This window comes from Plecotus auritus (assembly GCF_963455305.1).
Source record: "Plecotus auritus genome assembly, chromosome: 6".
Taxonomy (NCBI): Eukaryota; Metazoa; Chordata; class Mammalia; order Chiroptera; family Vespertilionidae; genus Plecotus; species Plecotus auritus.
The window spans coordinates 178,799,060-178,823,952 of record NC_137773.1 but is presented as its reverse complement, the minus strand read 5'-3'; the positions used below and the strand labels follow the sequence as shown (position 1 = coordinate 178,823,952).

The window sequence follows — 24,893 nt, the reverse complement described above, 5'->3', positions numbered from 1 at the left end:
GGGGAGGGGGAGCAGGTGTGGAGGGGATGGAGATGGGGGAGGGGGAGCAGGTGTGGTGGGGAAGGAGATGGGGGAGGGGGAACAGGTGTGGTGGGGAAGGAGATGGGGGGTGGGGGGCAGGTGTGGAGGGGATGGAGATGGGGGAGGGGGAGCAGGTGTGGTGGGGAAGGAGATGGGGATGGGGGGCAGGTGTGGAGGGGAAGGAGATGGGGGAGCAGGAGCAGGTGTGGAGGGGATGGAGATGGGGGAGGGGAGCAGGTGTGGTGGGGAAGGAGATGGGGGAGGGGAGCAGGTATGGTGGGGAAGGAGATGGGGGAGGGGGAGCAGGTGTGGAGGGGAAGGAGATGGGGGAGGGGGAACAGGTGTGGAGGGGAAGGAGATGGGGGAGGGGGAGCAGTGTGGAGGGGAAGGAGACCCGGGCCGGGGAGTGGGTGAAGACAGCTGACCAGTCCTCTGTCCCAGGCTTTGACCTGGGCTGCCTCCAGCTGACCAACGAGAAGGTAGGGGACGTGGTGCTGCCCCCGTGGGCCAACTCCCCGGAGGACTTCATCCAGCAGCACCGCCAGGCCCTGGTGAGGACATGAGCCGGGCAGCCGGGCAGCCGGGGTTGAAGGTCAGGGTTCGGGGCTAGCTGTCTGTCCCTGGCCTGACCGCCCCTCCCCGTCCATCCCCAGGAGTCGGAATACGTGTCCGCCCACTTGCACGAATGGATCGACCTCATCTTTGGCTACAAGCAGCGGGGCCCCGCCGCGGAGGAGGCCCTCAACATCTTCTACTACTGCACCTATGAGGGTGGGCAGTGCCCTGGGCTCATGTGGAGGCTGGGCACGGAGGAGGAAGCGTAGAGGCAGAGAGCACAGAGGAGTCCTGACTGCTTGGTCTGCCCGCCAGGGGCCGTGGACCTGGACCAGGTGACAGACGAGCGGGAACGGAAGGCTCTGGAGGGCATCATCAGCAACTTCGGGCAGACTCCCTGTCAGCTGCTCAAGGTGAGGCCGGCGTGGAGGCCCGCGGGCAGGGCTGTCCAGGCCACGGAGCTAACTGGCCACTCGCCCACAGGAGCCGCATCCAGCCCGGCTCTCCGCGGAGGAAGCAGCCCAGCGCCTGGCACGTCTGGACACGAACTCGCCCAGCATCTTCCAGCACCTGGACCAGCTCAGGGCCTTCTTTGCGGAGGTGAGAGGAGGCGGGGCCTCGGCTTCCTGCTCTCGGGAATGAGTCTTACCTGCTGCTGTCCTTACCAGCCATGTGGGGCAGATGGCAGACCTACATCAGGGCCCCTGATTCTAAGACACCTGGGGGACCGTGGGCGTGCAGCTGGGCAGGAAAAGGCCCCGACACAGCACCTCTGGGGGCCTCAGGGAGACCGGAAGGGGGGGCATCTGCATGGACACTCCCTCCCTTCATGTCTGTGTCTCAGAACGCCCCGGGCCTGGGGGGCCATTTCTTAGGCTGCCCTCTCCTGCCCGCAGGCTGGGGGGACAGGGAGTGACGGGGTGGGTGGACCAAGCTTGAGGCCCTGTCCGTCCCAGCTTCTCACTCACTTTCTGAGGCGCCCCCTGGTCTCACACGTGTTTCCCAGTGGAACCTGGGCCTCTGTGACCCCCCCCAGCCTGGGGCCTCTGGGGGGCGGAGGGTAAATGAGGCAGCGGTGCCCAGGGAGCAGGTGGTATAGGGGGTTGCTGGCTGGCCTCGGACACAGCCCACCTGCCCTCGACCCACAGCTCATCAGCGACGGCGTGCCCCTGGTGCTGGCCGTGGTTCCCCACCGGCAGCTCCACTCCTCCATGACCCCAGATCTGCTGGTAAGTGCGCTGGGCAGGATGCCACCGGCCCCGGCCCCCCCCCGACTGCACCCCAAACCTGCCTCTGCCCCCCTTGCTCGCAGGTGACCGTGAGTGCCAACGGGCTGCTGGGCACCCACAGCTGGTTGCCCTATGACCGCAACATAAGCAACTACTTCAGGTTCATCAAGGACTCCACCAAGTGAGAGGGCTTCGCGGGGGGGGGGGGGGGGTCCCCGAAGCAGAACACTGGCCAGCCGCTGGGTCTGGCCAAGGACCCCGAGGGCCTCGGTACCCCGGCCTCACCTGTCCTTCCCTTCCTTGGGTCAGGGGTCAGCGGCTGCTGAGTGGCCCCTGGGTACCGGGCGGCGGCGTGAGTGGGCGAGCCCTGGCAGTAGCCCCTGACGGAAAGCTGCTGTTCAGTGGTGGCCACTGGGACGGCAGCCTTTGCGTGACCGCGCTCCCGAGGGGCAAGCTGTTGAGCCAGATCAACCGCCACCTTGGTATGAGCGCCTTGAAGCTGGGGCGGGGCGGGGCGGGCAGTGTGCTAGAGGCTGGCCAGGGGAGGCGTGACCCCTCTGTTCTGCTTGGACCTTCCCTTCCCCATGCAGACATAGTGACCTGCCTTGCACTGGACACCTGTGGCATCTACCTCATCTCGGGCTCCCGGGACACCACCTGCATGGTGTGGCAGCTCCTGCATCAGGTGTGCCGGGCGGGCAGCTTGGCGGGGCCCCCATAGTCAGACCTGCCGCCCGCCTACCCCTCAGCAGGCTTCTAGTCCTGCTCCTCTCTCGTCCCCTTCCCTCCACGACCCTCTAGCTCTCTGGCTCTACTCAGTCCCCTCACGCTCCTGAGCCTTAGCCTCCTCGTTCAGGTGCCCCCCAGGCCTGAGACAGCCCTGGGTTCCTACAGGGTGGTCTCTCGGTGGGACTGGCATCAAAGCCTATACAGGTCCTTTACGGGCACGAAGCTGCCGTGAGCTGTGTGGCCATCAGCACGGAACTTGACATGGCTGTGTCTGGATCGGAGGTCTGTGTATGCCTGTGCCTGGCGGGGGAGGGGGGGTCGAACCCAGAGCCCCTTGCCTAGCACCCTAAGCTGCCTTTTTACAGGATGGAGCTGTGATCATCCATACTGTACGCCGTGGCCAGTTTGTGGCGGCACTACGGCCCCCGGGGGCCACATTGCCCGGACCCGTGTCCCACCTGGCGCTGGGGTCCGAGGGCCAGATCGTGGTACAGAGCTCGGCGCGGGAACGTCTGGGGGCTCAGGTATGGGGAGGGGGCACCCAGTCAAGACGGGGCGGTTGGGATTCTGTGCTTGCTGACACCTCCTGCTTCTCCCAGGTCACCTACTCCTTGCACCTGTACTCAGTGAATGGGAGGCTGCGGGCTTCCCTGCCCCTGGCGGAGCAGCCCACCGCCCTGGCGGTGACGGAAGACTTCGTTCTGCTGGGCACAGCCCAGTGTGCCCTGCACATCCTCCACCTGAACAAGTGAGCCCCACTGTCTATGGGTTCATGGTCCCTCAGGGTGGTGGCCATTGGCAGAGGAACCAGGAGATGCCCCTGTGGACCCACCCCCTCTCTCTCTGCACGCTCATGGGCACGTCCTGCAAGTCCTGTCCCTGACTCCCTGCCCCCCACTAGGGAGACCTCGCCCTTGGCCTCTCTCGGCCGCACATCCGTGGGAGATCTCTTCATGCATGAATCAGGGTTTCCATTGAGCCATCCTGCAAATGAGGGCAAACAGGGCATTTAGGAGAATGAAGAGTCGGCTGGGTGCCAAGCTGCCTTGCCGTTTCGAGTTCGTGCATCCCCCTCCTTCCCTCCCTCCAGACTGCTTCCGGCTGCGCCTCCCCTGCCCATGAAGGTGCCCATCCGCAGCATGGCTGTGACCAAGGAGCGCAGCCACGTACTTGTGGGTCTGGAGGATGGCAAGCTCATCGTGGTGGGCGCGGGGCAGCCCTCTAAGGTGAGGACAAGGGCGGGGCAGAGGGGCTCGCATGGGGCGGGGAGGGATGGTCTTGGCTGACCCCACCCGCTCCTCCCACCAGGTGCGCAGCAGCCAGTTCGCTCGGAAACTCTGGCGGTCCTCGCGGCGCATCTCGCAGGTGTCCTCTGGGGAGACAGAGTACAAACCCGAGGAGGCGCGCTGACCACCTGTCCCGTCCCAGCGCGGGCCCCGCCCACCCGGAGGCCCCGCCCCCAGCGCGGGCCCCGCCCCACCCGGAGGCCCCGCCCAGGAGCCAGCGGAGCTGTCAGCGGGCACTCGGGGTGGGCGGTACCTCACCCCCACCCAGCTCAGGGATTGGCGGGCGGAGTCACTCCCGGAAGTCCCGCCCCTCGCCGGCAGAGGGGCATCCGGAATCCCGGCACTGGCCTCAGGGACCGCACAGCACTTTCTGCAGAGTCTGGGGCGGGGGACCCAGCCTCCCGAGCCCCGTTCCGGCAGCACAGGGACCGGCCGTGGCCTTAACCGCAAGGCGGCCCCGCTCCCGTTCGTTCTCGGCAATAAACGTGGCCTAGTTTTGTAGCTGCTCCGCCTCCTGAGTTTGCGCGCGCGCGCGGCTCAGCCCGCCCGGGTCACCTTTAGGACTCGGGACCCCTGGTCGTGAGCCCTCCCGGGCAGCTCGTCCCTCCCCGCGGCCTCAGTTTCCCCAGCCGCCCCAACCTGCCCCTCGGGCCCCTGCCGGCCGTCCTCCCGGCTCGCGTTCGCACTCTCAGTCCTCCACGTGGCCGCCCTCCAGGCATCCGTGCGCTCCCGCCTTCCCGGCCCAGCGAAGGGTGGGCGCTTCTGCGCGATCCTCTTGGGGGCGTTGCGAGGCCCTTCGCCCCGCCCCAGCCCTGCCCTCCCCGTACCCGGCCTCCCCGGGATTCCACACGGTCGGTCTCCTCGGCCGGCCCTTGGGAAGCTCAGAGGCCCCGGCCCCGCCAGGGTGAGCGGCTCCGGGGCCCGCGGAGGGTTGGCCGCCACAGGTCAGGAGCGGGGCCCGAGAGCTGCCTCTGCACCCACCTGGAGACCCGCGGTCCTGCGGTGGTGCCCGCCCGCCCGTGTCGGAAAGCGTGCGGGAAGCCAGGCGTGTGCGGGCGCGCGGGGTGTTGCGCTGTGTGGGCGTGTTTTGCGCGCCTCCGGACGGGTGCGTGGCGTGGGGCGGTAGAGGCTTCAATGCCGCAGCTGGAGGTGGGTCAGGCAGACATAAGACCCAGTCCCAGGCTCACCCACCAACTGGGATCAGCCAGGACCCCAGAAAGGCCCTCATGTGGTGAGTGACACACACACACACCCGGACACGTGGCAGGGCCTGGGGCCGGCTGCCTCTGTCCCAGACCCACTTGCCAACCGTGCACTTGGCCTTGAGCATGGGCGCACGGCCTCCTGCCCGGAAGGAAGTGAGTGTGGAGTCCCTGGGGTAGACGGGCCCGTGTGGCCTGGGGGGTGGGGGGCTTCCCCAGGCTCTTCATCCCTTTTCCAGACAAGATGCTTCCTCAGCGCACACTGGGCCTCTGCTCCCCAGGCCTCAGGAGGTGGGTCCCAGCAGGATCAGCCCAGTTGGTCCAGATGGGTCCTGGGATTGAGTGGTCCTGTCCTTCAGGTTTCTGGCCTCTGGTCCACGTGCCCTGTGACCTTGCTGGACCCTCAGCACCCTGGTGTCCATCCTCAGCAGGAGGGGAGGGCTGTGCACACTGGAGGCAGGAGTGGGAACAGTCCCTGAGGGAGGCCCAGGGTGCTGGGTTCCTGGCCTCCTGCTGAGATGTCTCGGAGCCTCCCTCCAGCCGGTAATGGGGCCGGGACGGGGTGGGCATCTCCCTGCTCCTTCCATGCCATCCCTGGACTCTGGTTTGCCCACCTGCCCGCCTCCCTCCTGAGCCGCATCCTGCCTCCTCTTGGCCAGCTGGGGCCAGTGCTCTCACCTCCACTCCATCGGACACGGGAGAAACCTGGTCCCCATGGATGCGTGGGAGTGTGGGGGTCCGCCAGCCCTGGAGTGAATCAGGATGGAGTGAGCCAGGAGAGGGACCCCCGACATCAGGCCTGTGGTATCGCTTTCCCCCCACGTCCCTACACATAGCTCCTGGGGCCTTAGGCCCCCAGCTCCGTGCCTGGGCACTGCCCCTAACACTCCAACCCCTTCTCCACGAAGAGACACAGCCCCTGGGAGCACCCGCTGGCAGAGCGATGCCGCACAACTCCAGCCACCGGGACGGCATGGTCCACGGGGGTAAGCACCTCCTGACCCACATTTGGGCGCTGGGCAGGATGGAAGGTGGCCCAGGTAGGTCAGTCACACACAAGTTCCGTCATGGGCTCTGGAGTGCTTGTCCGCGGTGCCCTGCCTGCACGGGCTGTGGGAGCAGCTGGCCTCCAGGCAGAGGGAAGGAAGCAGCAGCATTTGCTTGCCTTCCAGTTCAGCTTCATTTTGCAAAAAGTGCGCAAGGTCTCCTGTGCACGGAGGCCCCCAGGGAGACCACCATGAGTCAAGGTGCTCTCACCGTCCAGACTCGGTTGGGAAGACAGGACACGAAGTTCAGTCCACAGTAGACAGAAGAGGGGCAACCAGAGGCAGAAAAGGTGAAAACCAGGAGCGATCATGGAAGCTTCCCACACAGGAGAACCCATCCAGACTGACAGGCGGGGAGGGCGGAACAGCAAGTGCAGGCGCCTGGAAGGTTCCAGGCGGGGAGAAGGAAGGGCAGCTCTGGGAAGGGTGGTGAGCAAAGGGGAGGCTCTAGGAGATGAGCATGGGAAACGGCCAGTCCGCTCTGGATGCTGTGCTGTGAGCTTTTATAATTTCAGTTTTACCCGACCATTCTAGCCTAGGTTCTTAAATTGCATTTTTTTTTAAAAATGTATTTTTACTGATTTCAGAGAGGAAGAGAGAAAAAGAGATAGAAACATCAGTGATGAGAGAGAATCATGGATCGGCTGCCTCCTGCACAGCCCCTACCGGGGATCAAGCCCACAACCCGGGCATGTGCGCTGACTGGGAATCGAACCATGACCTCCTGATTCATAGGTTGACACTCATCCACTGAGCCACACTGTCCAGGCATGTATGAGCTTTTGACTACAGAGTAGGGACTATTGTTTCAAATCTTTTGGAGCAAAGTCTAGGTGAGGCTGCCCTGGGACCCTAGCCTGGATTCCTTGCCCCTGACCCTGTCCTTCCTTTCTTCCACAGATAAGACCTGGAAGCAGCAGGACAGGGACAGGGACAGGGAGGGAGTGTGGGCAGGCGAAGGGGGCGGCCTGGCCTGCAATACCTCCTCTCCATTACCCCCTCACCCCGAGCCTCCAGGGGCCGCAGGCAGCAGCATCCCTGTCTACTGTGCCCTCCTGGCCACCGTGGTCCTCGGTCTGCTTGCCTACGTGGCCTTCACGTGGTAGGTGGCCTGGGTACCGCCCCGTGGGACCCCTTCCTGTCTGGACTCCCAGCCAGCTCCCCGCCTCAGTGAAGGTCGGAGCAGGTTGGCAGGGGTCCTGCTTCCCGCAGCTGGCGCTCCCATCAACAAAGACGGCAGCTGGCCAAAGCTCGGGCTGCAGAGCTGGGCGCCCTCGACGGGGACCCGAGGCACGGGGAGAGCCGTGTCTTCCTGGACGCTCCTAGCGGCCTGGCGCCCTGTGCCCCCAGCCAGGGTGAGTTCCTTTCCCCGGGGAGCAGGGCCCTCGCTCTGCCCACCGCCCAGCCCATCTGACCCTCGTGTCTCCCACCCCAGGGCCACAGCCAGAGCTCGGCCGCCGGCTCTACCTCCATCTCCCTCGGCAGCAGCAGGAGGAGGTGGAGCGGCTCCTGGGAGTGTCAGGCGGCCCCGACCAGGGCTGGCAGGGCCTGGCAGGCGGCCTGGGCTACCAGACGGAGGCTGTGGAGACCCCATGGCCCGGGGCCAGGTGCCTGCCTGGGCCCTGCTGAGGGACTGGGCTGTCCAGGGAGGCGGCGGCGCTACCCTCAGCGTGCTGGAGGACGCCCTGGCCGCCACAGGCCGTGAAGACGTGGTCCGGGTGCTGGGCCTCCCGCCCGAGGGCTGCTCTGTGGTGTGAGCCAGGCCCCCATAGCCTGGCCTCTCGGGGTGCAGCCCTGTGCTCCCTACCACGCTCTCTCCCATGCTTTCCCCTCCATGGGCTTCCTGGCACGGGTGGGCCCAGCCTGCTCCGTTCTGGAGGGACTCAGAAGGCGCAGCCAACACTCCCCTCCCCTGGCCCCACGTTCCTCTGAGACAGAGACCAGGATATGGGGGAGTGGGCAGGAAGGAGTGGGCCTGCCCTCCTGCTCCCTATCCCCTCCCCTTCCATGACCTGAACTGTTTTCCTACTTTCGTATCCATCGTAAAGGCAGCTCCGGGTTACCGTGCGGGAGTAACCCCACCCGATTGAGCATCTCGGGCTCCGTGGGCCTGTGAGACAGTGGGTGGCTAGGAGGCTGAGGCCCTGAGGAAGGACGGGGTCCGGAGTTCTGGGAGGAAGCTGGGCTGCAGGCCGTGTTCCCGAGCAGGACGCGGGAGCTGTGGGGCTCAGCGTGGAGTTTACCTCCGGCTCCTGCCGTGCACTGGCGGGGTCGTGCTAGGGCTGTTACTTTCTCAACTTCAGCTCCTTCGCTGGCGAACAGGGACCAGATGGCACGTTCAGCAGGTTGCCCTCCCCGGAGCCCGGCAGGCTGAGACGGTGCTCCTGACTCTTGCTGTGACCGGCATGGAGGGGAGGCTGGTCCCCAAGGGCCTCTGGGCACCTACCTCTCGAGGAAAAGGGACAAAGGGCCACCCTTACAAGGCCCACACTCCAGCCTCAGCTGAGGGAGGGCCCAGCATGCTTCTCTTGCCGCGTATGTGATGCCTGCACAAGCCGAGGGCCGGCAGGTCACCCCCGACCTGAGGGGCAGGTGAGGACAGGACAGCCGCACCCCAACCATCTGCAGCCCACGCAGTGCTCCCCCGAAGGGAGCGGCAGGCAGCAGCGTGGCAACCGCCTTGGCGAGGGCTGTGGCAAAAGACAGGCCTGCCGAGGAAGGACTATGGCTACCGTCCTGGCAGCCTCCCCGAGACTTACTCCGGGGACGTGGGGCCCAGTCATGGTCCAGGGGCCCAGGGTGGGCCCCGTCCCCTGCTGAGATGTGACGGACGGAGGACCGAGCTCACCGGCTGCTGCTGCTGCTGTTCCTGAGAAACAGCTCACCGGGCAAAGGCACTGGCCAGCTGGCCTGGCTCGGGGGCGGAGTGGCGACCTACGAACCAGGTCACGGTTCAATTTGGTCAGGGCACAGGCCCAGGTTGCAGGCTCGATCCCCAGTGTAGGGCGTGCAGGAGGCAGCCCATCAGTAATTCTCTCATTGATGTTTCTCTCTCCCTCTCCCTTCCTCTCTGAAATCAACACAAATATATTTTAAAAAGGAGTGTGTGCGTGTGTGTGTGTGTTGGGGGGGGGGGGGGGGGGCTGAGCCACCTTCATCCTGAGATGACCCTGGAGAGCAAGCAGGAAAGAGCCAGCATTCCCCCAGCTAGAATCAGACCAGCCCTAGATCACCCACTTCAGCAGGGAGTGGCCACAGCTGACCGCTGATTGGCTTGGTGTCAGTGAATCCTGCCTTGAGGGGCAGAACGGCTCTCAGTGAGCCGGCCGCCTTCACCACCACTGGGGACTGGAGCCTGAAGGTGTCCCGTGCCCTGCCCCGGCTCCTCGGGAAACCTGAGCCCTGGAGCCTGGGGTTAAAACCATGAGTTTGACCTGGGTGTCAGCAACGGTGCAGCTGGCCGCACCCTGCAGGCCAGCCCACCCCGAAGAGACACTCCCTGATGCACTGGAGCGGGCATGTCCAGTGCCAATGATTATGCCGGATAGAGGTTTTTCTTCCCGTGTTAACACTTCCTTTAGTAGGAGGACAGAGAGTAACTGCCCCTCTCACCTTAGTTTCCTCATCGGAACAGAGCTGATTCCTGCACCTCAGGGCTGCGAGGTCGTGAGCACAGCCTGAGCTCTAGGAGCCCAGGTGCACCCCCAGGCAGTGAGGCTGCGCCCACCCCACCCCAGATTTGGTGGCCCCAGCCCTTCCCCAGGGGCACTGCTGCTGTGGAAGAGAGAGATGGACCAGGTGGCCTGAAGCCTCTGGCTCTCCTCGTTGCCCAGACGGGTATGTGGGGGGTGGCCTCCAGATGCCCGCTCGTCACACCTGTGCACTGTGCCCCACCATCGGGGTCCCCACCTATCCTACGTCTAGTGTCCAGGCCCAGTGCCCGGTGGCATGCTGGGAGGTCAGGGCACCTGAGCATCCAGGGGCCTGGGGGACTTGTCTCTGGAGGGAAGTCAGTCACCGCCTCTCCCCAGCCAGGAAGGACGAAGGGGACGAGGACGGGCCTTCCTCCTGACAGGCCTACTCGCCCGGGAAGCCCTCCCGGGAGGCCTCGGCCACGCCTTTGCTGAGTGACTCCGCCCCCAGCACAGCCACAGGGCCCAGCGTCAGTCAGTGGCCTGGCAAGCGCTGCCTCAGCCCCTGGGACTGCGAGGACAGGCCTGCGGCAAACTCCAACCCCAGGCGACCTGCGGACTCCTCTCCTCGCCGTTCTCTCCAGCGACATCAGACACAAACATGCTGCACCAGCTCTGAGGGAACACACGTGCCGAGTTCTTTAATTAACTTTATTTTTTACATAAAAAGTTCAGTAAAAATTGGGTAAAGTAAAGTGATTTTAAGCAGTAAATCAATCTTATCAACACAGCACACGGCTGGCCGAAACGACAGGCAGCCTGCTTTGGAGTATTTACATGATAACAATTAAACCTGCAGGAGAACTTCACCGTCCTCACAAGCATTCCTGTGATCCTAGCATGTAAAGGCTAAAAGCAAAACAAAACACAAACAAAAACCAGGAAAAACGAACAGATTATTTTCAATATATTCACATATACATTAAAATATAATACAGGTCGTCGGGTAGAGGTTGTGGGTGGGGATGCGCATGATCTGTGCGCCGACAGCACCGCCAAGGAGGAGACCCAGGTGTGAGGGGTCAGGCCTCGCCAGGGTCGGAGGGAAGCGTCTCCCTGGGCCCTGGCCTCTGATGGCCTCTAACCTCCCCCCAACAGCTCACGACCAGGGACCGCCTGCTGGAGACGGAGCTCATTTGGGGGCTCCCAGGGGGCTCTGCAGGTGGGTCCCGGTGAGGGGGCATCAGTAGCACGGCTGGGACGGCGGCGGGCAGGGAGGGCCGCAGGTTTCTCCTCCCGAGTCTGTCCTACCTGCTCCCATCCTCCCGCCCGGCCCGCAGTCATTCTAGCTCCGTGTCCTCTTTGGGTTTGTAAACCGCCCCAAACTTCTGCATATACTTCTTGATGTACTCCTTGGTCTTGTGCTTCACGTTCTCGTTGCACTCCAGGTCCTCCGGGTTCTTGCAGTACTTCAGCTCCTTGTTCATGACGCCGTGAGTCAGCTGTCAGGACCCGGGAGAGAACAGGGCCACGCGTCAGAGTGGACGCGACCTGAGGACCTGAGCTTCCGGGAAGGCCAGCCTGCGGCCTCAGGGCCCTTCCAACCAACACTGGGAGTTGAACAAGGAGAAGGCGGGGGGGGGGGGGGGGGGCTGGTGCTGGGGCCACAGGAGGGGCAGCTCAGCTCTGGAAGTTTCTTAGAGGCACTACACTCAGGTAGGGCCCTTCCTTCTCAAACCTTCCCTCCACCCCTGGGTCCCCAGCCTGGGAATCAGGCCAGGAAAGCCCACTTGCTATGGGGAGAGGCCTTTTAGAAGGTCTAGCAGGGGTGGGCAAACTTTTTGACTCGAGGTTCTTAAACTGGACCAGAGGGCCGGAACAAAAGCATGGATGGAGTGTTTGTGTGAACTAATATAAATTCAAAGTAAAGGAGCGGAGGGGAGAGCAAGAGAACTGGATAGAACAGCCGGATCCGGCCCGCGGGCCGTAGTTTTCCCATGGCTGGTCTAGAGTTTGCCCACAACATTGCCAGCCCACCGCGGGGGAGCGTACCTTTCGAGCGAGGTGCTTGAAGTCCTCCGTGGTGGTAATTCTTCCCACTTTGCAGTCCGGCTTCCGGTAAGGGTTCAGGCACTGGACGATGAACTGGGACATCTGCAGGCAGCGAGAGAACACACTGCTCAATACTCCCGAAGGCAGGAGGTCACAGAGGAGCCCTTCCCAACTCGGCGTGGCTGGTTCGGACAGAGGCGAGCATGCCGGGGGGTAGAGACAGAGGACCCTGGTCAGCCCTGAGGGGGAGCTCCCGGGTGGACTGAGCAAGCCTAGACGGGGGCCGGCAGCCGGGACTGGAGAACGCAGGCCCGGGCTCAGCGAGCACAGGGCACGTCCTCAGCGTGGAGGCGGCGGCCGAGTCCTCTGGCTCCGGAGGCAGTGCAGAGCGCGCCCAGTGCTGCCAGGGGCTCAGCGACCCAGGGGCGCAGGCACCTCCTCGCTGGGGGCACTCAGACTCGGGGCCACACTTCTCTGCGGGAAGCAGGGGGCAGCGCAGCACGACAGCTGGTGGGGCGAGACCTGGGCAGGACCCGCTCCGATACACAACGCCGGTGGCTCTCAGGAGACCCGGGCACAGAACCTCTCAGGCACTCATGGCGCGAAGACCCAGGGACAAAAGGAGTGGAGGCAGCGAGAGCCACTCCTCGGGAGCACCTGCCCAGGGCCACCGTCCTCGAAACCCAGGAGCCTCCGGAGCCGGAGAACAGCCGGCCGAGCTGAAATGCCACGAACTTCACAGGGACCGTGAGACACTGCAGGGGTCTCTGTGTGTGTGGCCTCTGAGCCTCCATCCATTTCCTCAGACACATCGGGGACTGCACTGTCCCAGCTGAGCGCCCTCACGGCTCCCCGTGAGCCACACACAGGCCTGTGCGGAGCCGCATCTCCCAATACCCTCCGCCGGGCACAGCGTGGCCACACACAGCTCCCTGGAGAAACACTGCCTGCTTTCTTGGTGCGTCCACAGCCTGAGGGACACGCTCCCCGTCCACCTGCCCCTCCCGACACCGACCCCCAGCGCCCTCTGCACTCAGCCGCCAGCACACCAGGGTCCCTTCCGGAAACCAGGACGCGTCAGAACCCAGATCCCTGGGCAGACAAGCCGGTGTCCTGGGGGTGGGAACCCCAGGAGCGAGCGGAGCTGCCTTCTCCGGCCCCGGAGGATCCGGCAGCCCCGTGAGGTGCCGGCAGAGACCGACTGCCCGGCTGGAATTTGTCTGTGTAGCACTTGCCTCTCGGAGCCGAGGGCCCCACCTCCTGCCCGCGAGGCCTGACGGCTCCCTCCGTGCCCGCCTCGAGGGCTGCGTGGACGGGATCAGACAGTGGGCACGGAATGGATGGCCGAGGCGCGGGGGCGAGCTGGGCACCCCCCCAAACCTACCTCCTTTCGGAACACTTCCTTGCTTTTCTTGGCCAGCTCACTGGAGGTGTCTGCCTCTGCTGTCTTGGGCTTTTTTGACGCCTAGAAATGAAGAGAAAGCACCATGCTGGGGCGAGAGGTCGGACCGTGATGCCCTGCTGCTCCAGAACCTCCTTCCTCCCCCTGGCCTCTCGGCGCTGTGGCCCCGCCCTCTCCACCCTCGCTCAGCGCTGCAGTCTGACGGAGCGGAGCCTCTGGTTGTTCCAGAGCCGAGCTCTCTGCTGTGACTGCACCGCTCAGCTGCCTGCCTGAGCTTCACGGCCCCACGCTCAGCACCCAGCACCGTCCAAGCCGAAGCTCACGGAGCGCCAGGATCCCAGGACAGAGGAAAACACACTCTGGAACCGTTCACCACATCTGGAGGTTCCCACACACGTCCTCTTCCCAGTCCTCCCCCTCCCCCTCCTCCCACACGCCTCTTTCCTCCCGAGGCAGCGCTGGCCAGGCTGCAGGAGAGGCTCCTGGGAGGCTGGGGTTTCCAGCTCAAAAATGCCAAGACCCGAGGCCACGACGATTCCGGGGAAGAAGACAGGCTGTGCGAGTGAGTGAGCAGAGGAGTAGATGATGAGACAGGGTGCCTGGGTCCCAAGCTGGTAAGAGGGCGACACCCCCGGGAACAGTCCCTTCCAGCAGCACCAGAGGGGAGCGGCCATGTCCCCCCAGCCAGCACTGCTCAGCGGTGAGCGCCAGAGGGCAGCGGCCACGTCCCTCCGGCCGGCACTGCTGAGCGGTGAGCGCCAGAGGGGAGCGGCCACGTCCCTCCGGCCGGCACTGCTGAGCGGTGAGCGCCAGAGGGCAGCGGCCACGTCCCCCCGGCCAGCACTGCTGATCGGTGAGTGCCAGAGGGCAGCGGCCACGTCCCTCCGGCCAGCACTGCTCAGAGGTGAGTGCCAGAGGGGAGCGGCCACGTCCCCCCGGCCAGCACTGCTGAGCGGTGAGCGCCAGAGGGGAGCGGCCACGTCCCTCCAGCCAGCACTGCTGATCGGTGAGTACCAGAGGGCAGCGGCCACGTCCCTCTGGCCAGCACTGCTCAGAGGTGAGCGCCAGCAGCACTGGCATTCGGGGCGCCTCCCTGCAAGGCCGTCCCCCACGCTCTGCCCACCACCAGCCACCTTTTGCGTGGAAGGTCACAAGTGCCCCCGTTGAGCACCGTCCCTCCGACGGGGGTGGTAGCTGCAGCTGGTGTGACAGGCACGCCCTGTGTTTGCTGCCACTCACAGCAGAGCGTCTTCCTTCTCCACCCACCCAGCTGTGCTCCCTCCACGCCCACCAGCAGCATGAAGGTGCCGGGGATGGCCCCCGAGGAAGGGGGCACTCCCTAGCTCTAGGCTACAAACCAGCCTTCTCGGATTCGTTATGAAGATGTACATGTTTCCACTTTTGTACTTTCTGTGGCTGTGGGAGCGGGTGGGGAGGGGAGGGGGGAAAGCATACACAGATCAACCTGTTTTCAGGAAATAAAACGACTCGACAAGCAATCTATTTTCGAACGTTTTGCTTTGGGATTTTGTGTTTCCCTTTGCAGTTCTAGAGAGTGGTGTGCTTCCCAGGAAGACCTCAGGTAGCAAGGGGTCACAGACTGCCCGAGAGCCAAGAACGTCAACACGTCCTCCAGCGTTCTCCCGTGGGGCTCAGAAAGGAGCTGCGAGCGCAGGGAGAACAGAGCGCCCTGAGCGGGAAGAGCCGCCCCAGGCTCCGGGTCTACGCGAGAGCCAGCTCCCCGGGTCCGGTGCCAGCAGGGACGCTGCTCCTGCCGAACGGGCTGCCATCCAGAAAGCTCAATGCCCTCAGCGCGTGTCCAACAGCTTTCTACCTTCATCTCTGGCGGGGGGCGGGGGCTTTAAGAACGGCTACGGAGCGCTGTCCGCTGAGCACTGTCGGGAGCCTGTGCTATTGGGACCGAGAAAGGAACCGTTCGATGCAAGGCGCCGAGACCACGCCATGGACACCGTCGGGCAGAACCGAGTGCTCCTGGGGACTGACACTCACACCCTCCGGGTCCGTGGTCTGCAAATGGCACGGGAACTGGCTACGCTCACTCAAGCCCGACACCACGCACCCAGGAGCCAGTCAGCGTCAAGGACAGTTCGATGGACACCAACACGAACACCTTGGGAATATCCCCCAACCCCCAAAACAGCCCCATTTAAGGGTTATCATTTCTAAATTCATAAGCTGAAAAAGAAAGTTCTTAGTTGATTTTTGAGAGGGGGAGGGAACAGGGATCAGCTGCCTCCTGCGCGCCCCCATGGGGATCGAGCCTGCAGCCCCGGGCACGTGCCCCCTGGGAACTGAACCAGTGACCATTCGGTGCCCGGGACAACGCCCGACCACTGAGCCACACTGGCCGGGGCAGCACTTCAGAGCCTTAAAACTAAGTGTTCGTGACCTTCCCAAAGGCCCGCTGCCAGTCAGAAACCCTTCAGCTCCAGAAATGCCATCCGAGGGGACCAGGCCCCCAGAACATCACAGGCACCTCAGGGGTAGGGAGCATCTAGGGTGCTCCAAGGGGTCTCGTGCAGATTCTAGAAGCCCGCGGGTGGGGGAGGGAAGGCGGGCAGTGCTCTTACTTTAAAGAAGCGACGTGGGAGGGAAAAGGGGGGACTCTCCTGTGCATTTTATGTCTTAGTGGTTTCCCCGGCCTTTATAAAATCCCTAGCAGCCAGTAGCATCCCCTCAACCACCACCACCACCATCTCCAAATACGGCCCTAAAAGGCTGTGTTTCCACAGAGAATGGAAGGAGAGCAGCTGAACAGCAATGAGGGGCTCGCCTCTGCTGTTCTACGGACCACATCTGTGTTGTCGGCACGTCCGAGCCTACCCCGCCCCCAGCACTTATGACACGTGTAATTCTCCAGGACACATGAGGGTATAGAACCCGAGAACATGTGGCTGCTGGCCCTACAAAACGGCAAGGCACGGACTCCCAAGGACCAGGAAACACAGGCGTAAGCCACACGCACCTTCATGGGGTTTTCGTCGTACGTTGGGGTTCCCAGGTCCATCTCAGCTTCATGCTCAAGGCTGGCCTCGTCTCCTGGGCTTTCCCACGTGGGCGGGTCCCACTGAGTCTGCCTAGAAGGTAAGAGGAGGCCTGGTGTCACGGCCAGAACAGAAAATTCTGGCCCCGGCATCCCTGCTCACACATCCCTGCAGGCCACAGCGCGGACACAGACCAGGACAGCGCCAGGCGGCAGAGACGGTCGTCGGACACCCTCCCAGCAACAGCGATTCTATCCCCGACACAGGCTGCTGGGCCACGTTTTCCTGTGGCCACGGCGTGGCAACGCTCGCTGGGTGTCCGAGAGCAACACAACCAAACACGTCTGTCTCCCGCCGGCTGTGTCCTGAAACCTAGACTCGGCGAAGCCTCAGAAGCGCACGGCGCAGGCCCCGTGCAGAACCATCCCACCCCCGGCCCGGGGCCCGGAGCACAGGAGACGCCTGCCGTGCTGCTTCAGGAGCTCTCCCTGTGCCTTTTGGCTGACTGACTGACGGCACGGAGAAGACGTACAGCCCAGACAGTGCCCACGTCTAAAAACACCCTCAACTGCCTGCAAGAAGAAGGGTTCAACGCTTGTATGTTTGTAGTTGTTTTGAAAATGAGTCGATAAAGGTTTTTTTAAAGCTAGGTCTGCGAGGCAACAACTGGAAGTGAGGAAACCCATGTTCTGAAGTGAGTTCCCACAGGGAATGCTTTAAGGGGAATCAGGAGAAGCGAGTGAGGTCTGTGGCAGGCCAGTCCTGCCCCACAGCCTCTGCTCTCACCACACCAAACCCCGTCAGCAACGCTAAGGCACGCGATGTCATCCGTTTCAGAAGATTGTGAGAACAGGCTTACCTCTGACCAACACAACTTTCTTTTTCCAATGGGCTCAGCCCTAGTCGGTGTGGCTCAGTGGTCAGAGCATCAGCCTGTGGACCAAAGGGTCCCGGGTTCAATTCCGATCAAGGGCACGTACCTTGGCTGCAGGGCCCTCCCCAGCCTGGCCCCGGATGGGGGCTCATGCAGGAGGCAACCAATCGATGTGTTTCTCTCACACTGATGTCTCTGTCTTTCCCTCTTTTTCCACTCTCCCTAAAAATCAATGGAAAAATATCCTCAGGTGAGAATTAACCAAAAATAAAAAAATGGGCTCAAGGCCAGCGGGTGTGACTCAGTGGCTGAGCATCAACCTATGAACCAGGAGGTCACGGTTCAATTCCCAGAAAGGGCACACGCCCAGGTTGCAGGCTCCATCCCTGGTGTGGAGCGTGCAGGAGGCAGCTGACCAATGGTTCTCTTTCATCATTGATGTTTCTCTCCCCACCCCGCCGCTTCCTCTCTGAAATCAATAGAAATATATTTTAGAAATAAATAATAAAAATAAAAATGGGCTCAAGGTTTCTACTGTGACCTCAGAACCACCAGCAGCTGTGGCTTTACTATGGAACGTGAACAGAGAGAAGTATGAGGCTCAGATGCTAGCTAAGGAAAACAGGAAAAACTTGGGAAAAGTACCACGCAAATAAGAAATACAAGCTTTTTTTTTTTTTTTGAAAAGCGATAGTTCATTAAAAAAGTTTGCTTTGATATTGAAAAACAAAGTTCTGATAAAATTTGCAAACAATGGTTTTTTAAATCACTATGTTTTCAGTTAATAATATGAGGGCTTCTCTCATAGAGATATTTTATAGGAAAAAAAAGGCCTTTCTGAGGAGAAAACAGAGGGAAAATATTTGTATGAAAATTTTAAACTTCCTTAAGTCACAAGATACTACAAACAAAAATATACTTGCAACACCTTTGGTAAAAAGACAAAACGGACAGAAGACCAAAACAAACAATTCACAAATGACACAAACTGCAAATAATCTAACGCAGACAAGACGCTCCGTCTCCGTGAAAACTGTAAGTGAAAGTAAGATCTCCCCGCAATGAACATACAAGATTCAAAGAGCCCACGGGAGGGAAAAGGCACCTCTTCACTTTTCTGGGAGTCTAAGTTGGTACAAATAAATTTTAATGGTCATTAATTTATCAATTTAAAATGTATAACTAAAAAAAAAGAAAAAAAGGAACTAAAATGTCTATTTCTTTTCACCAACAATTCCACGTCTAAGAATCTAACTGAAGAAGGTACGTAGTGTTGAAGGATGTCCAGGGTTAGAGTTACATATAAAATAGTGAAAATCCATCCATCAGGGTGGGTTTAAATAAAATTTGGTGAGGCCATACAAGAGAGCAGGGGTTGGCAAGCTTTGTTCTATAAGGAATCAGAGAGTAAATATCTTTGGCCTTGTGGTCTCTGTAATCACTATTCTACTCTGCCACCTCTCTATATAAAATAGAGAAATATGCTAATTAACCGGGACGCCGTAATGGGTCGGCCGTACAGGAGGAGGCTGCGCGTGCAGAGTCAGGGTGGGGTGGCAGGGGCCTCAGCGTGCCTGCGCTGGGGGAGGGCCTGATCAGCAGCAGCCGTGGCTGCTTCAAGGGCCGGGAAGGGAGGCAGGGCCGGACCGGTGACTCGAGGGTGGGCGGCGCCGTGCGATTCTGAATCACGCCCTGGGCTCCTAGTTGTAGTAGAAAAACAAGCACAGACAATTCCTGAGTGAGTGGGTGTGGCTGTGATCCAAAAAACTTTATCTGCCAAAGTAAGTGGTCCACAGATGCATGGTTTGCTAACCCTGCAACAGAATATAAGCCAGCATTAAAAATAATGTTGTTGCAAATTATAAAACATACACCCAATGGGATATGTTCTACAATTCATATAGATTATATACTGATGAGTGCAACCACACACACACTACACACACACACACTCAGAGAAAACACAAATTCACAGCTGTCTTGTCTAAAATATATATTTTTTAATTTCTAAGAAAAAGATAAATTGGTCTTTTTATATAGCAGGCATCATCAAACTATGGCTCAGAGACCAAATCTGGTCCACCGCTTATTTTTGTAAATAAAGCTTTATTGGAACAAAGACATGCCCATTCATTTATGATTTGTCATAGCTGCTTACACAACAACGGCAGAATTGTGTAGACATGACAGAGGGCCAGCAATGCCTAAAATATTTATCATCCGGTTTTTTGTGTTTTTTTTTAAATCCTCATCGAGGATATATATATATATATTTTATTTTTATTGATTTTTAACAGACAGAAACGGAGAGGGATAGAGAGTTAGAAACATCGATCAGCTGCCTCCTGCACACTCCCTCCTGGGTATGTGCCAGCAACCAGGTACATGCCCTTGACCGGAATTGAACCTGAGACCCTTGAGTCCGCAGGCCGATGCTCTATCCACTGAGCCAAACTGGTTTAGGGCGAGGATATTTTTTATGATTTTTTTTTTTTTTGAGAGAATGGAGTGAAGGGAGGAGGGAGAGGAGAGACAGAGAGGAAAGAACATTGATGTGAGAGAGACATCGATTGGCTGTCTACCACACGTGCCCCAACCAGGGCCAAGGATCCTGCCTGCAACAGAGGGATCCTACACGCCGGGAATTGAACCCACAACCCTTCGTTCTGAGGGCCGACGATCTAACCACTCAGCCAAACGGGCCAGGGCTGGGCTGGTCTTTTACAAAAGGCGTCTGCCCATGACCCGATATCTACGCTGATGAAGTCATTACCGTTTTTAAACTCCTTTGCTTTCTCCAGAAGAGTTCTGCAGATGGAAAGTACACCAACACACCTGACAAGGACGGAAGCCTAGGAAAGCCATACACCTCACAGCCTCTCCCACCTTGTGACGACGTGGTAGTAATAGATCTTCCCTTCAGGGTCGCGGGCCGTCTTCCAGTTGGGAGGTAAGACGATGGTTTTTGGTTTTGGAGGAGAGGGAGGTGGCAGATCCAGGAGGTTATTTGTCACCACCATTTCAGGCTAAAAGAGACACATGCACACAAGAACAGCTTTCCAGCTTTCTCTGCCTGAGCAGTTAGAGGAGCCTGGCACCCCGCTCCGAGGAAACACTTCCTCTCTTAGGCACACGGTCTGGGAGGCGGCTGCTTGGTGCGTACCCCCCACCTCTACTTTACGTAGCTGGTATTTTGTATTTTATTTTTTTTTGGCGTTGCGTAAGTTCCACCTCTTCTATTCCTGCAGTCCTTTATCTGGCCTCTTTCCCCCAAGCTCTGGTGTCACTTAATACTGCACATCATTCCATATTTAATACATTATTAGCCCTTCCCCCACCTGGGAATGCTTCTTTCCCCCAAACTCTTCATCTGTACCTTTCATGATATTAAACTGATTAAGTATCATTCATCATGATCCTCAACTCTTAGAATGTTAACTTCTAATAACAGGAATGCAATGTTATATTTGTATTAAAAATACTAAGGAGGGCCCAATGCATACCAGCCCTCACACTCCTGCTGTGAGTGCACACTGACTTCTCCTGCAGCCGATGTCCCCCTCGCCACTGCCCCCGTCTACAGCCACCAGCACTGTTCTGATCATGTGAATCTGTTAGTTTCTCAACTGCTTCCAAGACCCGCTTCCTATTCCCCATTTCATCCCAAAACAACAAGTCATCAAGGTTTCACCATATCTTTCTACACAGGTGAACACCAAGAGCTTCCCTCAGTACACACGGCACAGCATGTGTACTGAAGAACAGCATTCGGTTCTACACCATATGAATTAGTCCGTGGTGTCTAGAGTAGTACCCTACAGCATCACCAGTACAGCTGGCCTGACCAGTATCCCTTCGGAAATTCAGAGCGAAGTGTAAAAGTACGGCTCAGGCAGTCTGAATCACAAATTAAAAGACGAAGATAAAAGCCAGACCAAACAACGGCGTTTTGTCCGCGGAGATTCCTTACCGGCTGCAAGGGCGGAGGCTGCCCTGGCGCCACGACGGTTGTCACGGCTGCGGCTGGCTGGACCACCACGCCTGGAGCGGAGAAGATCTGCTGCCCCTGGATGTACTGCAGACTCGGCTGGGCATAGCTCTGGAAGAGGAAATGCAGACACTCAGGATGTGCCCTTCTCTCACTCCAATGAAGCGGCAATTAGCATCCACGCTGGCACCATCTTCCACCTGGAGGTCCAGTGTCAACAAGTAAAGGGACAGCGAACACTTCCCCGGGTTCTACGTATCCACCCAAACCAGCTGGCAATCGCATGCCAGAGCCAGAGCCAAACCCAACAGCAATAAAAGGGGAAAACCGGTTTATAATATCACCGAAATAACTCTAAGATGGACTTATGAGGTCTATTCAAATAGCACGAGCCTGTCAAATCTCTCCATGGGCTGCGGGGAAAGCTGCAGGAAATGACCGTCCCCTTCGGGCGACTTGAAATCACACAAAAGCTAACTTCGCAAACATAAACACAGTCCTGAAATTCTTCAAGCTCGGTTGGTGTGGCTTAGCGGTTGAGCGTCGACCTATGAACTGGGAGGTCACGGTTCGATTCCCGAGCAGGGCGTATGCCAGGTTACAGGCTCGATCCCCAAGAGGGGTGTACAGGAGGCAGCTCTCTCGCCATTGGTGTTCCTATTTCTCCCTCGGCTTCCTCTCTGAAATCATTAAAGATATATTATTAAAAGAAAAAAATACCTTCCAAATGTGATTTACAATGGAAGTTACAAAAGGAAACGAGGTCCAATATGTCATAGAGGCGAAAACATAATTGTTGTGCCCCCACTACTAGAGGGGAAAAAATAACTATTACTTCCTATCTGAGTCACCTGACTGTATAATATAAAAAACCATAGTCTAAGCACTCATTTTTTAAAGATGCGATTCAGCATAACTTTGAAAGGTCACTCACTGATGTCACAAAACCACTCTAAATCATGTGGCCTCAGTTAAAATTGAGCTTTTTACGACTAATAAGCAACTGTGACAAAAACACTGCATATGCGCACACAGTTATGTCATGTCACACACCCTCCACGGTCAGGTCATCCGTCTACGCACCAGCACCCACCCTGTCATGGCCGACACGAGGCTTGAATGACACCGACCGAAGGCTTCCTCCTGGAGGCCCGATCTTTAGGCCACACAGAGGTCAGTGACCTGGACCAGATGCACTCGGCAGCTCCCTCATGTCCATATTCTCTCAGTATTATTGTGGTCACTGAGCAATAACTAGAATTAACCTTCAAGGTAAATGGTGCTTTAAACCTACCATTTTTAACTCATCATCTCATGCAAACCTCAACCACTCTGAGGCATTCTGCTCATGTCACAGGCAAGAAAACTAAAACTGGAGAATCCAAGTGCCTGTCTAAAGGACACACAATAAATAATGGATTAAGACTCAAAACACACACTCACACATGCTCTACGCCTCATTCCCCAAAGCCCAACATCATCGCTGCTCAGCGAATCTCAGGGAAGGGAAGGACGGTCCAATCACCCGAGCCCGTCCACCTGCTCCTCGGCACACCCCGAGCGGGTAGGGGCCCACACATCCCTGCTTGGTAGGAACAGGCTGGGGACGGGAAACTGGTCCAACGGCGATACTGAGCCGCAGGCTCTTTCTGACCAACCCCCCGAGAAGCCTTTGCTCACTGGGTGGGAAACCCAGGTTCTGTTCTTTAGGAACCACCAGTGGCCAGTGAGCATTCTGCGGAGGCGTCGCTGAAGGACTCATGGCGGGTGCTGAGGCGCAGCACCCAGGTTAGGACACACTTCAGACAGGAACGGGACGGACGCGGACGTCTCCTTGATCTGTGATGTGTATTCTCAGGGAAAACTCAAAATGATGTCTTGGTCCAAGAAAGAACAGGGCAAGACAGAAGTTAGGATCTAAGAAACTCGTTTAAGGTCCCTAAACATTAGGGAAAATCAACACCTAATAACCCATGTTGAATATCTTCTTACGACCCTTATTTACGCACTTCAGCTCTCATGTTAAGCCAAACATGAAAGAAAAAAATACACGAAACCAAGTATAAGAATGTTCAGTGCAGTGTTAGTTATAGCTAGAGGCCTGATGCACGGAATTCGTGCCAGGGGCTCAGCCCTCCCAGCCCCGGCTTCATCTGCATGGTCGTTGCGCTGTTCGGTCTAATTAGCACATCAGCTCTTTATTACATAGGATTATGAAAAAGAGCTTTCAACTTAAATGACTGCCCCAGAAAAATAGATGGAAAATGATCTTATAAGCAGACGGGATATTATATAGCCATTAAAATGTATGTGTATACGTATGTGTGTATGTATGTATGTACATACAAAAAATTCAAAATTTGGAAAAATGGTTAAGAATCATGTTAAGTAGAAAAAATGGGGTAAAAAAAACTTTAGATCTTTAAAGTTACAAATATATAAAAATATATAATCGTGAGCAAAGAGATCATTAAAAATGAAACTAGTTAATACAGTTAAGGTTTCAGGAATTAAAGCAGGACATTTTTGTCACGACTTTTCCAACACAATTTTGATATAGCTTCAGCTCAGTAACACTAGCAGAAGCAAACATCACTGGTCAGTACGAAATCCTGTGCAGGAAACCTCGGGGATCTGCCATCCACATTTCACCTTTAGGGACGATGAAGAGTGATGGGGGAGACAGACAGACATAGAAATGTGGTAAGAATGGTGCTTTATACATGCTCCTTTTAATTTTACTTAAAATGTATTGCTTTGTTTTATAAGAAAAATAAATGATTTAAAAACTAAAAACAGCCAAAACCGGTTTGGCTCAGTGGATAGAGTGTCGGCCTGCGGACTGGGAGGTCCTGGGTTCGATTCCAGTCAAGGGCATGTACCTTGGTTGTGGGCACATACCCAGTAGGGGGTGTGCAGGAGGCAGCTGATTGACGTTTCTCTCTCATCGATGTTTCTGGCTCTCTATCCCTCTCCCTTCCTCTCTGTAAAATATCAATAAAATATATTTAAAAAACAACAAAAAAAAAACAAAAACTGAAAACAATACATTTTGAAACATGAAGTCAGCACACTCAGTTTCTAAACTTAGCAATACTGTTTCCCACCACAGTGATAGCCTCAGGCTCAGTGCATGAGTCACTCCGGCACCTTCGCGCTGACACCCATGCAGGGTTACAGGAAGTAACGGACAGGGTGGGTCTAGAAGAAAGGGCAAGCCATATCCTCATTCGATCATCAGACACAGGGTCTCCTTCTAGGGGTACAGAGGAGTAAGCTGTATGTAAGCCCCTGCCTATACACAAAAGGAGAGGAGAAATCCAAAGTCATTCTCACCCTGGCCAGGGGCTCAGTGGTTAGAGCGCCAGCCCAGGCACCAAAGGGTGGCGGTGTCGACTCCCGGTCAAGGCTTGGAGGTAGGTTCCATCCCGGCCCCCGGTGGGGCTTGTGCAAGAGACAGCCAGCCAGCGGCTCAGTGGCTGAGCGTCGACCTATGAACCAGGAAGGCGTGGTTCGATCCCCAGTGTGGGGCGTGCAGGAGGCAGCCGATCAATGATTCTCTCTCATCGTTAATTTTTTCTATCCCTCTCTGAAAATAAAATAAAATAAAATAAAAGGAAGCGATGGGGAAAATGTCCTTGGTGAGGATTAAGAAAAGCCCCCCATGTGCTCTGGGGGAGGCCAGCTGGCATGCTGTAAGCAGCCCCACGGAGAGGCCCAGGTGGTGGTAAGGAACCCAGGCCCGTCAACAACGAGGTGAGCGAGCTTCAAAGTGACTCTTGCACCCCCAGCGAGTCCTCCGATGACGACAGCCCTGGTTAATGTAAATTCACGGAAGATTCAGAGCCAGAATCACCCCGCCCAGCTGCTCC

At 58.0% G+C, this 24,893-nt stretch overlaps 3 protein-coding genes across 3 annotated transcripts in view; 2 read left to right on the top strand and 1 right to left on the bottom strand.

Annotated features, from left to right (window-relative positions):
• Positions 1-4,492, top strand: part of NBEAL2 (neurobeachin like 2) — a 31,223-nt gene extending 26,731 nt beyond the window's left edge. The window contains exons 42-54 of the mRNA XM_080672421.1: positions 463-572; positions 675-792; positions 892-989; positions 1,060-1,176; positions 1,725-1,805; positions 1,889-1,986; positions 2,115-2,287; positions 2,396-2,490; positions 2,700-2,816; positions 2,900-3,058; positions 3,134-3,282; positions 3,625-3,760; positions 3,843-4,492. Coding sequence (XP_080528547.1) covers positions 463-572; positions 675-792; positions 892-989; positions 1,060-1,176; positions 1,725-1,805; positions 1,889-1,986; positions 2,115-2,287; positions 2,396-2,490; positions 2,700-2,816; positions 2,900-3,058; positions 3,134-3,282; positions 3,625-3,760; positions 3,843-3,944 — 1,553 coding nt within the window. The 3' untranslated portion in view covers positions 3,945-4,492. The remainder of the gene's footprint in view (positions 1-462; positions 573-674; positions 793-891; positions 990-1,059; positions 1,177-1,724; positions 1,806-1,888; positions 1,987-2,114; positions 2,288-2,395; positions 2,491-2,699; positions 2,817-2,899; positions 3,059-3,133; positions 3,283-3,624; positions 3,761-3,842) is intronic.
• A 1,048-nt stretch (positions 4,493-5,540) lies between these two features.
• Positions 5,541-7,825, top strand: LOC308251895 (death domain-containing membrane protein NRADD-like; the record flags this gene model as incomplete). Its single annotated transcript, XM_080675553.1, is given in 6 exon segments — positions 5,541-5,565; positions 5,859-6,008; positions 6,969-7,170; positions 7,281-7,423; positions 7,504-7,658; positions 7,661-7,825. Coding segments are annotated over 6 exon segments (840 nt in total).
• Positions 7,826-10,375: 2,550 nt separating this feature from the next.
• Positions 10,376-24,893, bottom strand: part of SETD2 (SET domain containing 2, histone lysine methyltransferase) — a 76,568-nt gene continuing 62,050 nt past the window's right edge. Inside the window, exons 16-21 of the mRNA XM_080676494.1 lie at positions 21,004-21,132; positions 19,920-20,059; positions 16,141-16,252; positions 13,137-13,217; positions 11,753-11,854; positions 10,376-11,202 (exon numbers count right to left, since the gene is read on the bottom strand). Coding sequence (XP_080532620.1) covers positions 11,041-11,202; positions 11,753-11,854; positions 13,137-13,217; positions 16,141-16,252; positions 19,920-20,059; positions 21,004-21,132 — 726 coding nt within the window. The 3' untranslated portion in view covers positions 10,376-11,040. The remainder of the gene's footprint in view (positions 11,203-11,752; positions 11,855-13,136; positions 13,218-16,140; positions 16,253-19,919; positions 20,060-21,003; positions 21,133-24,893) is intronic.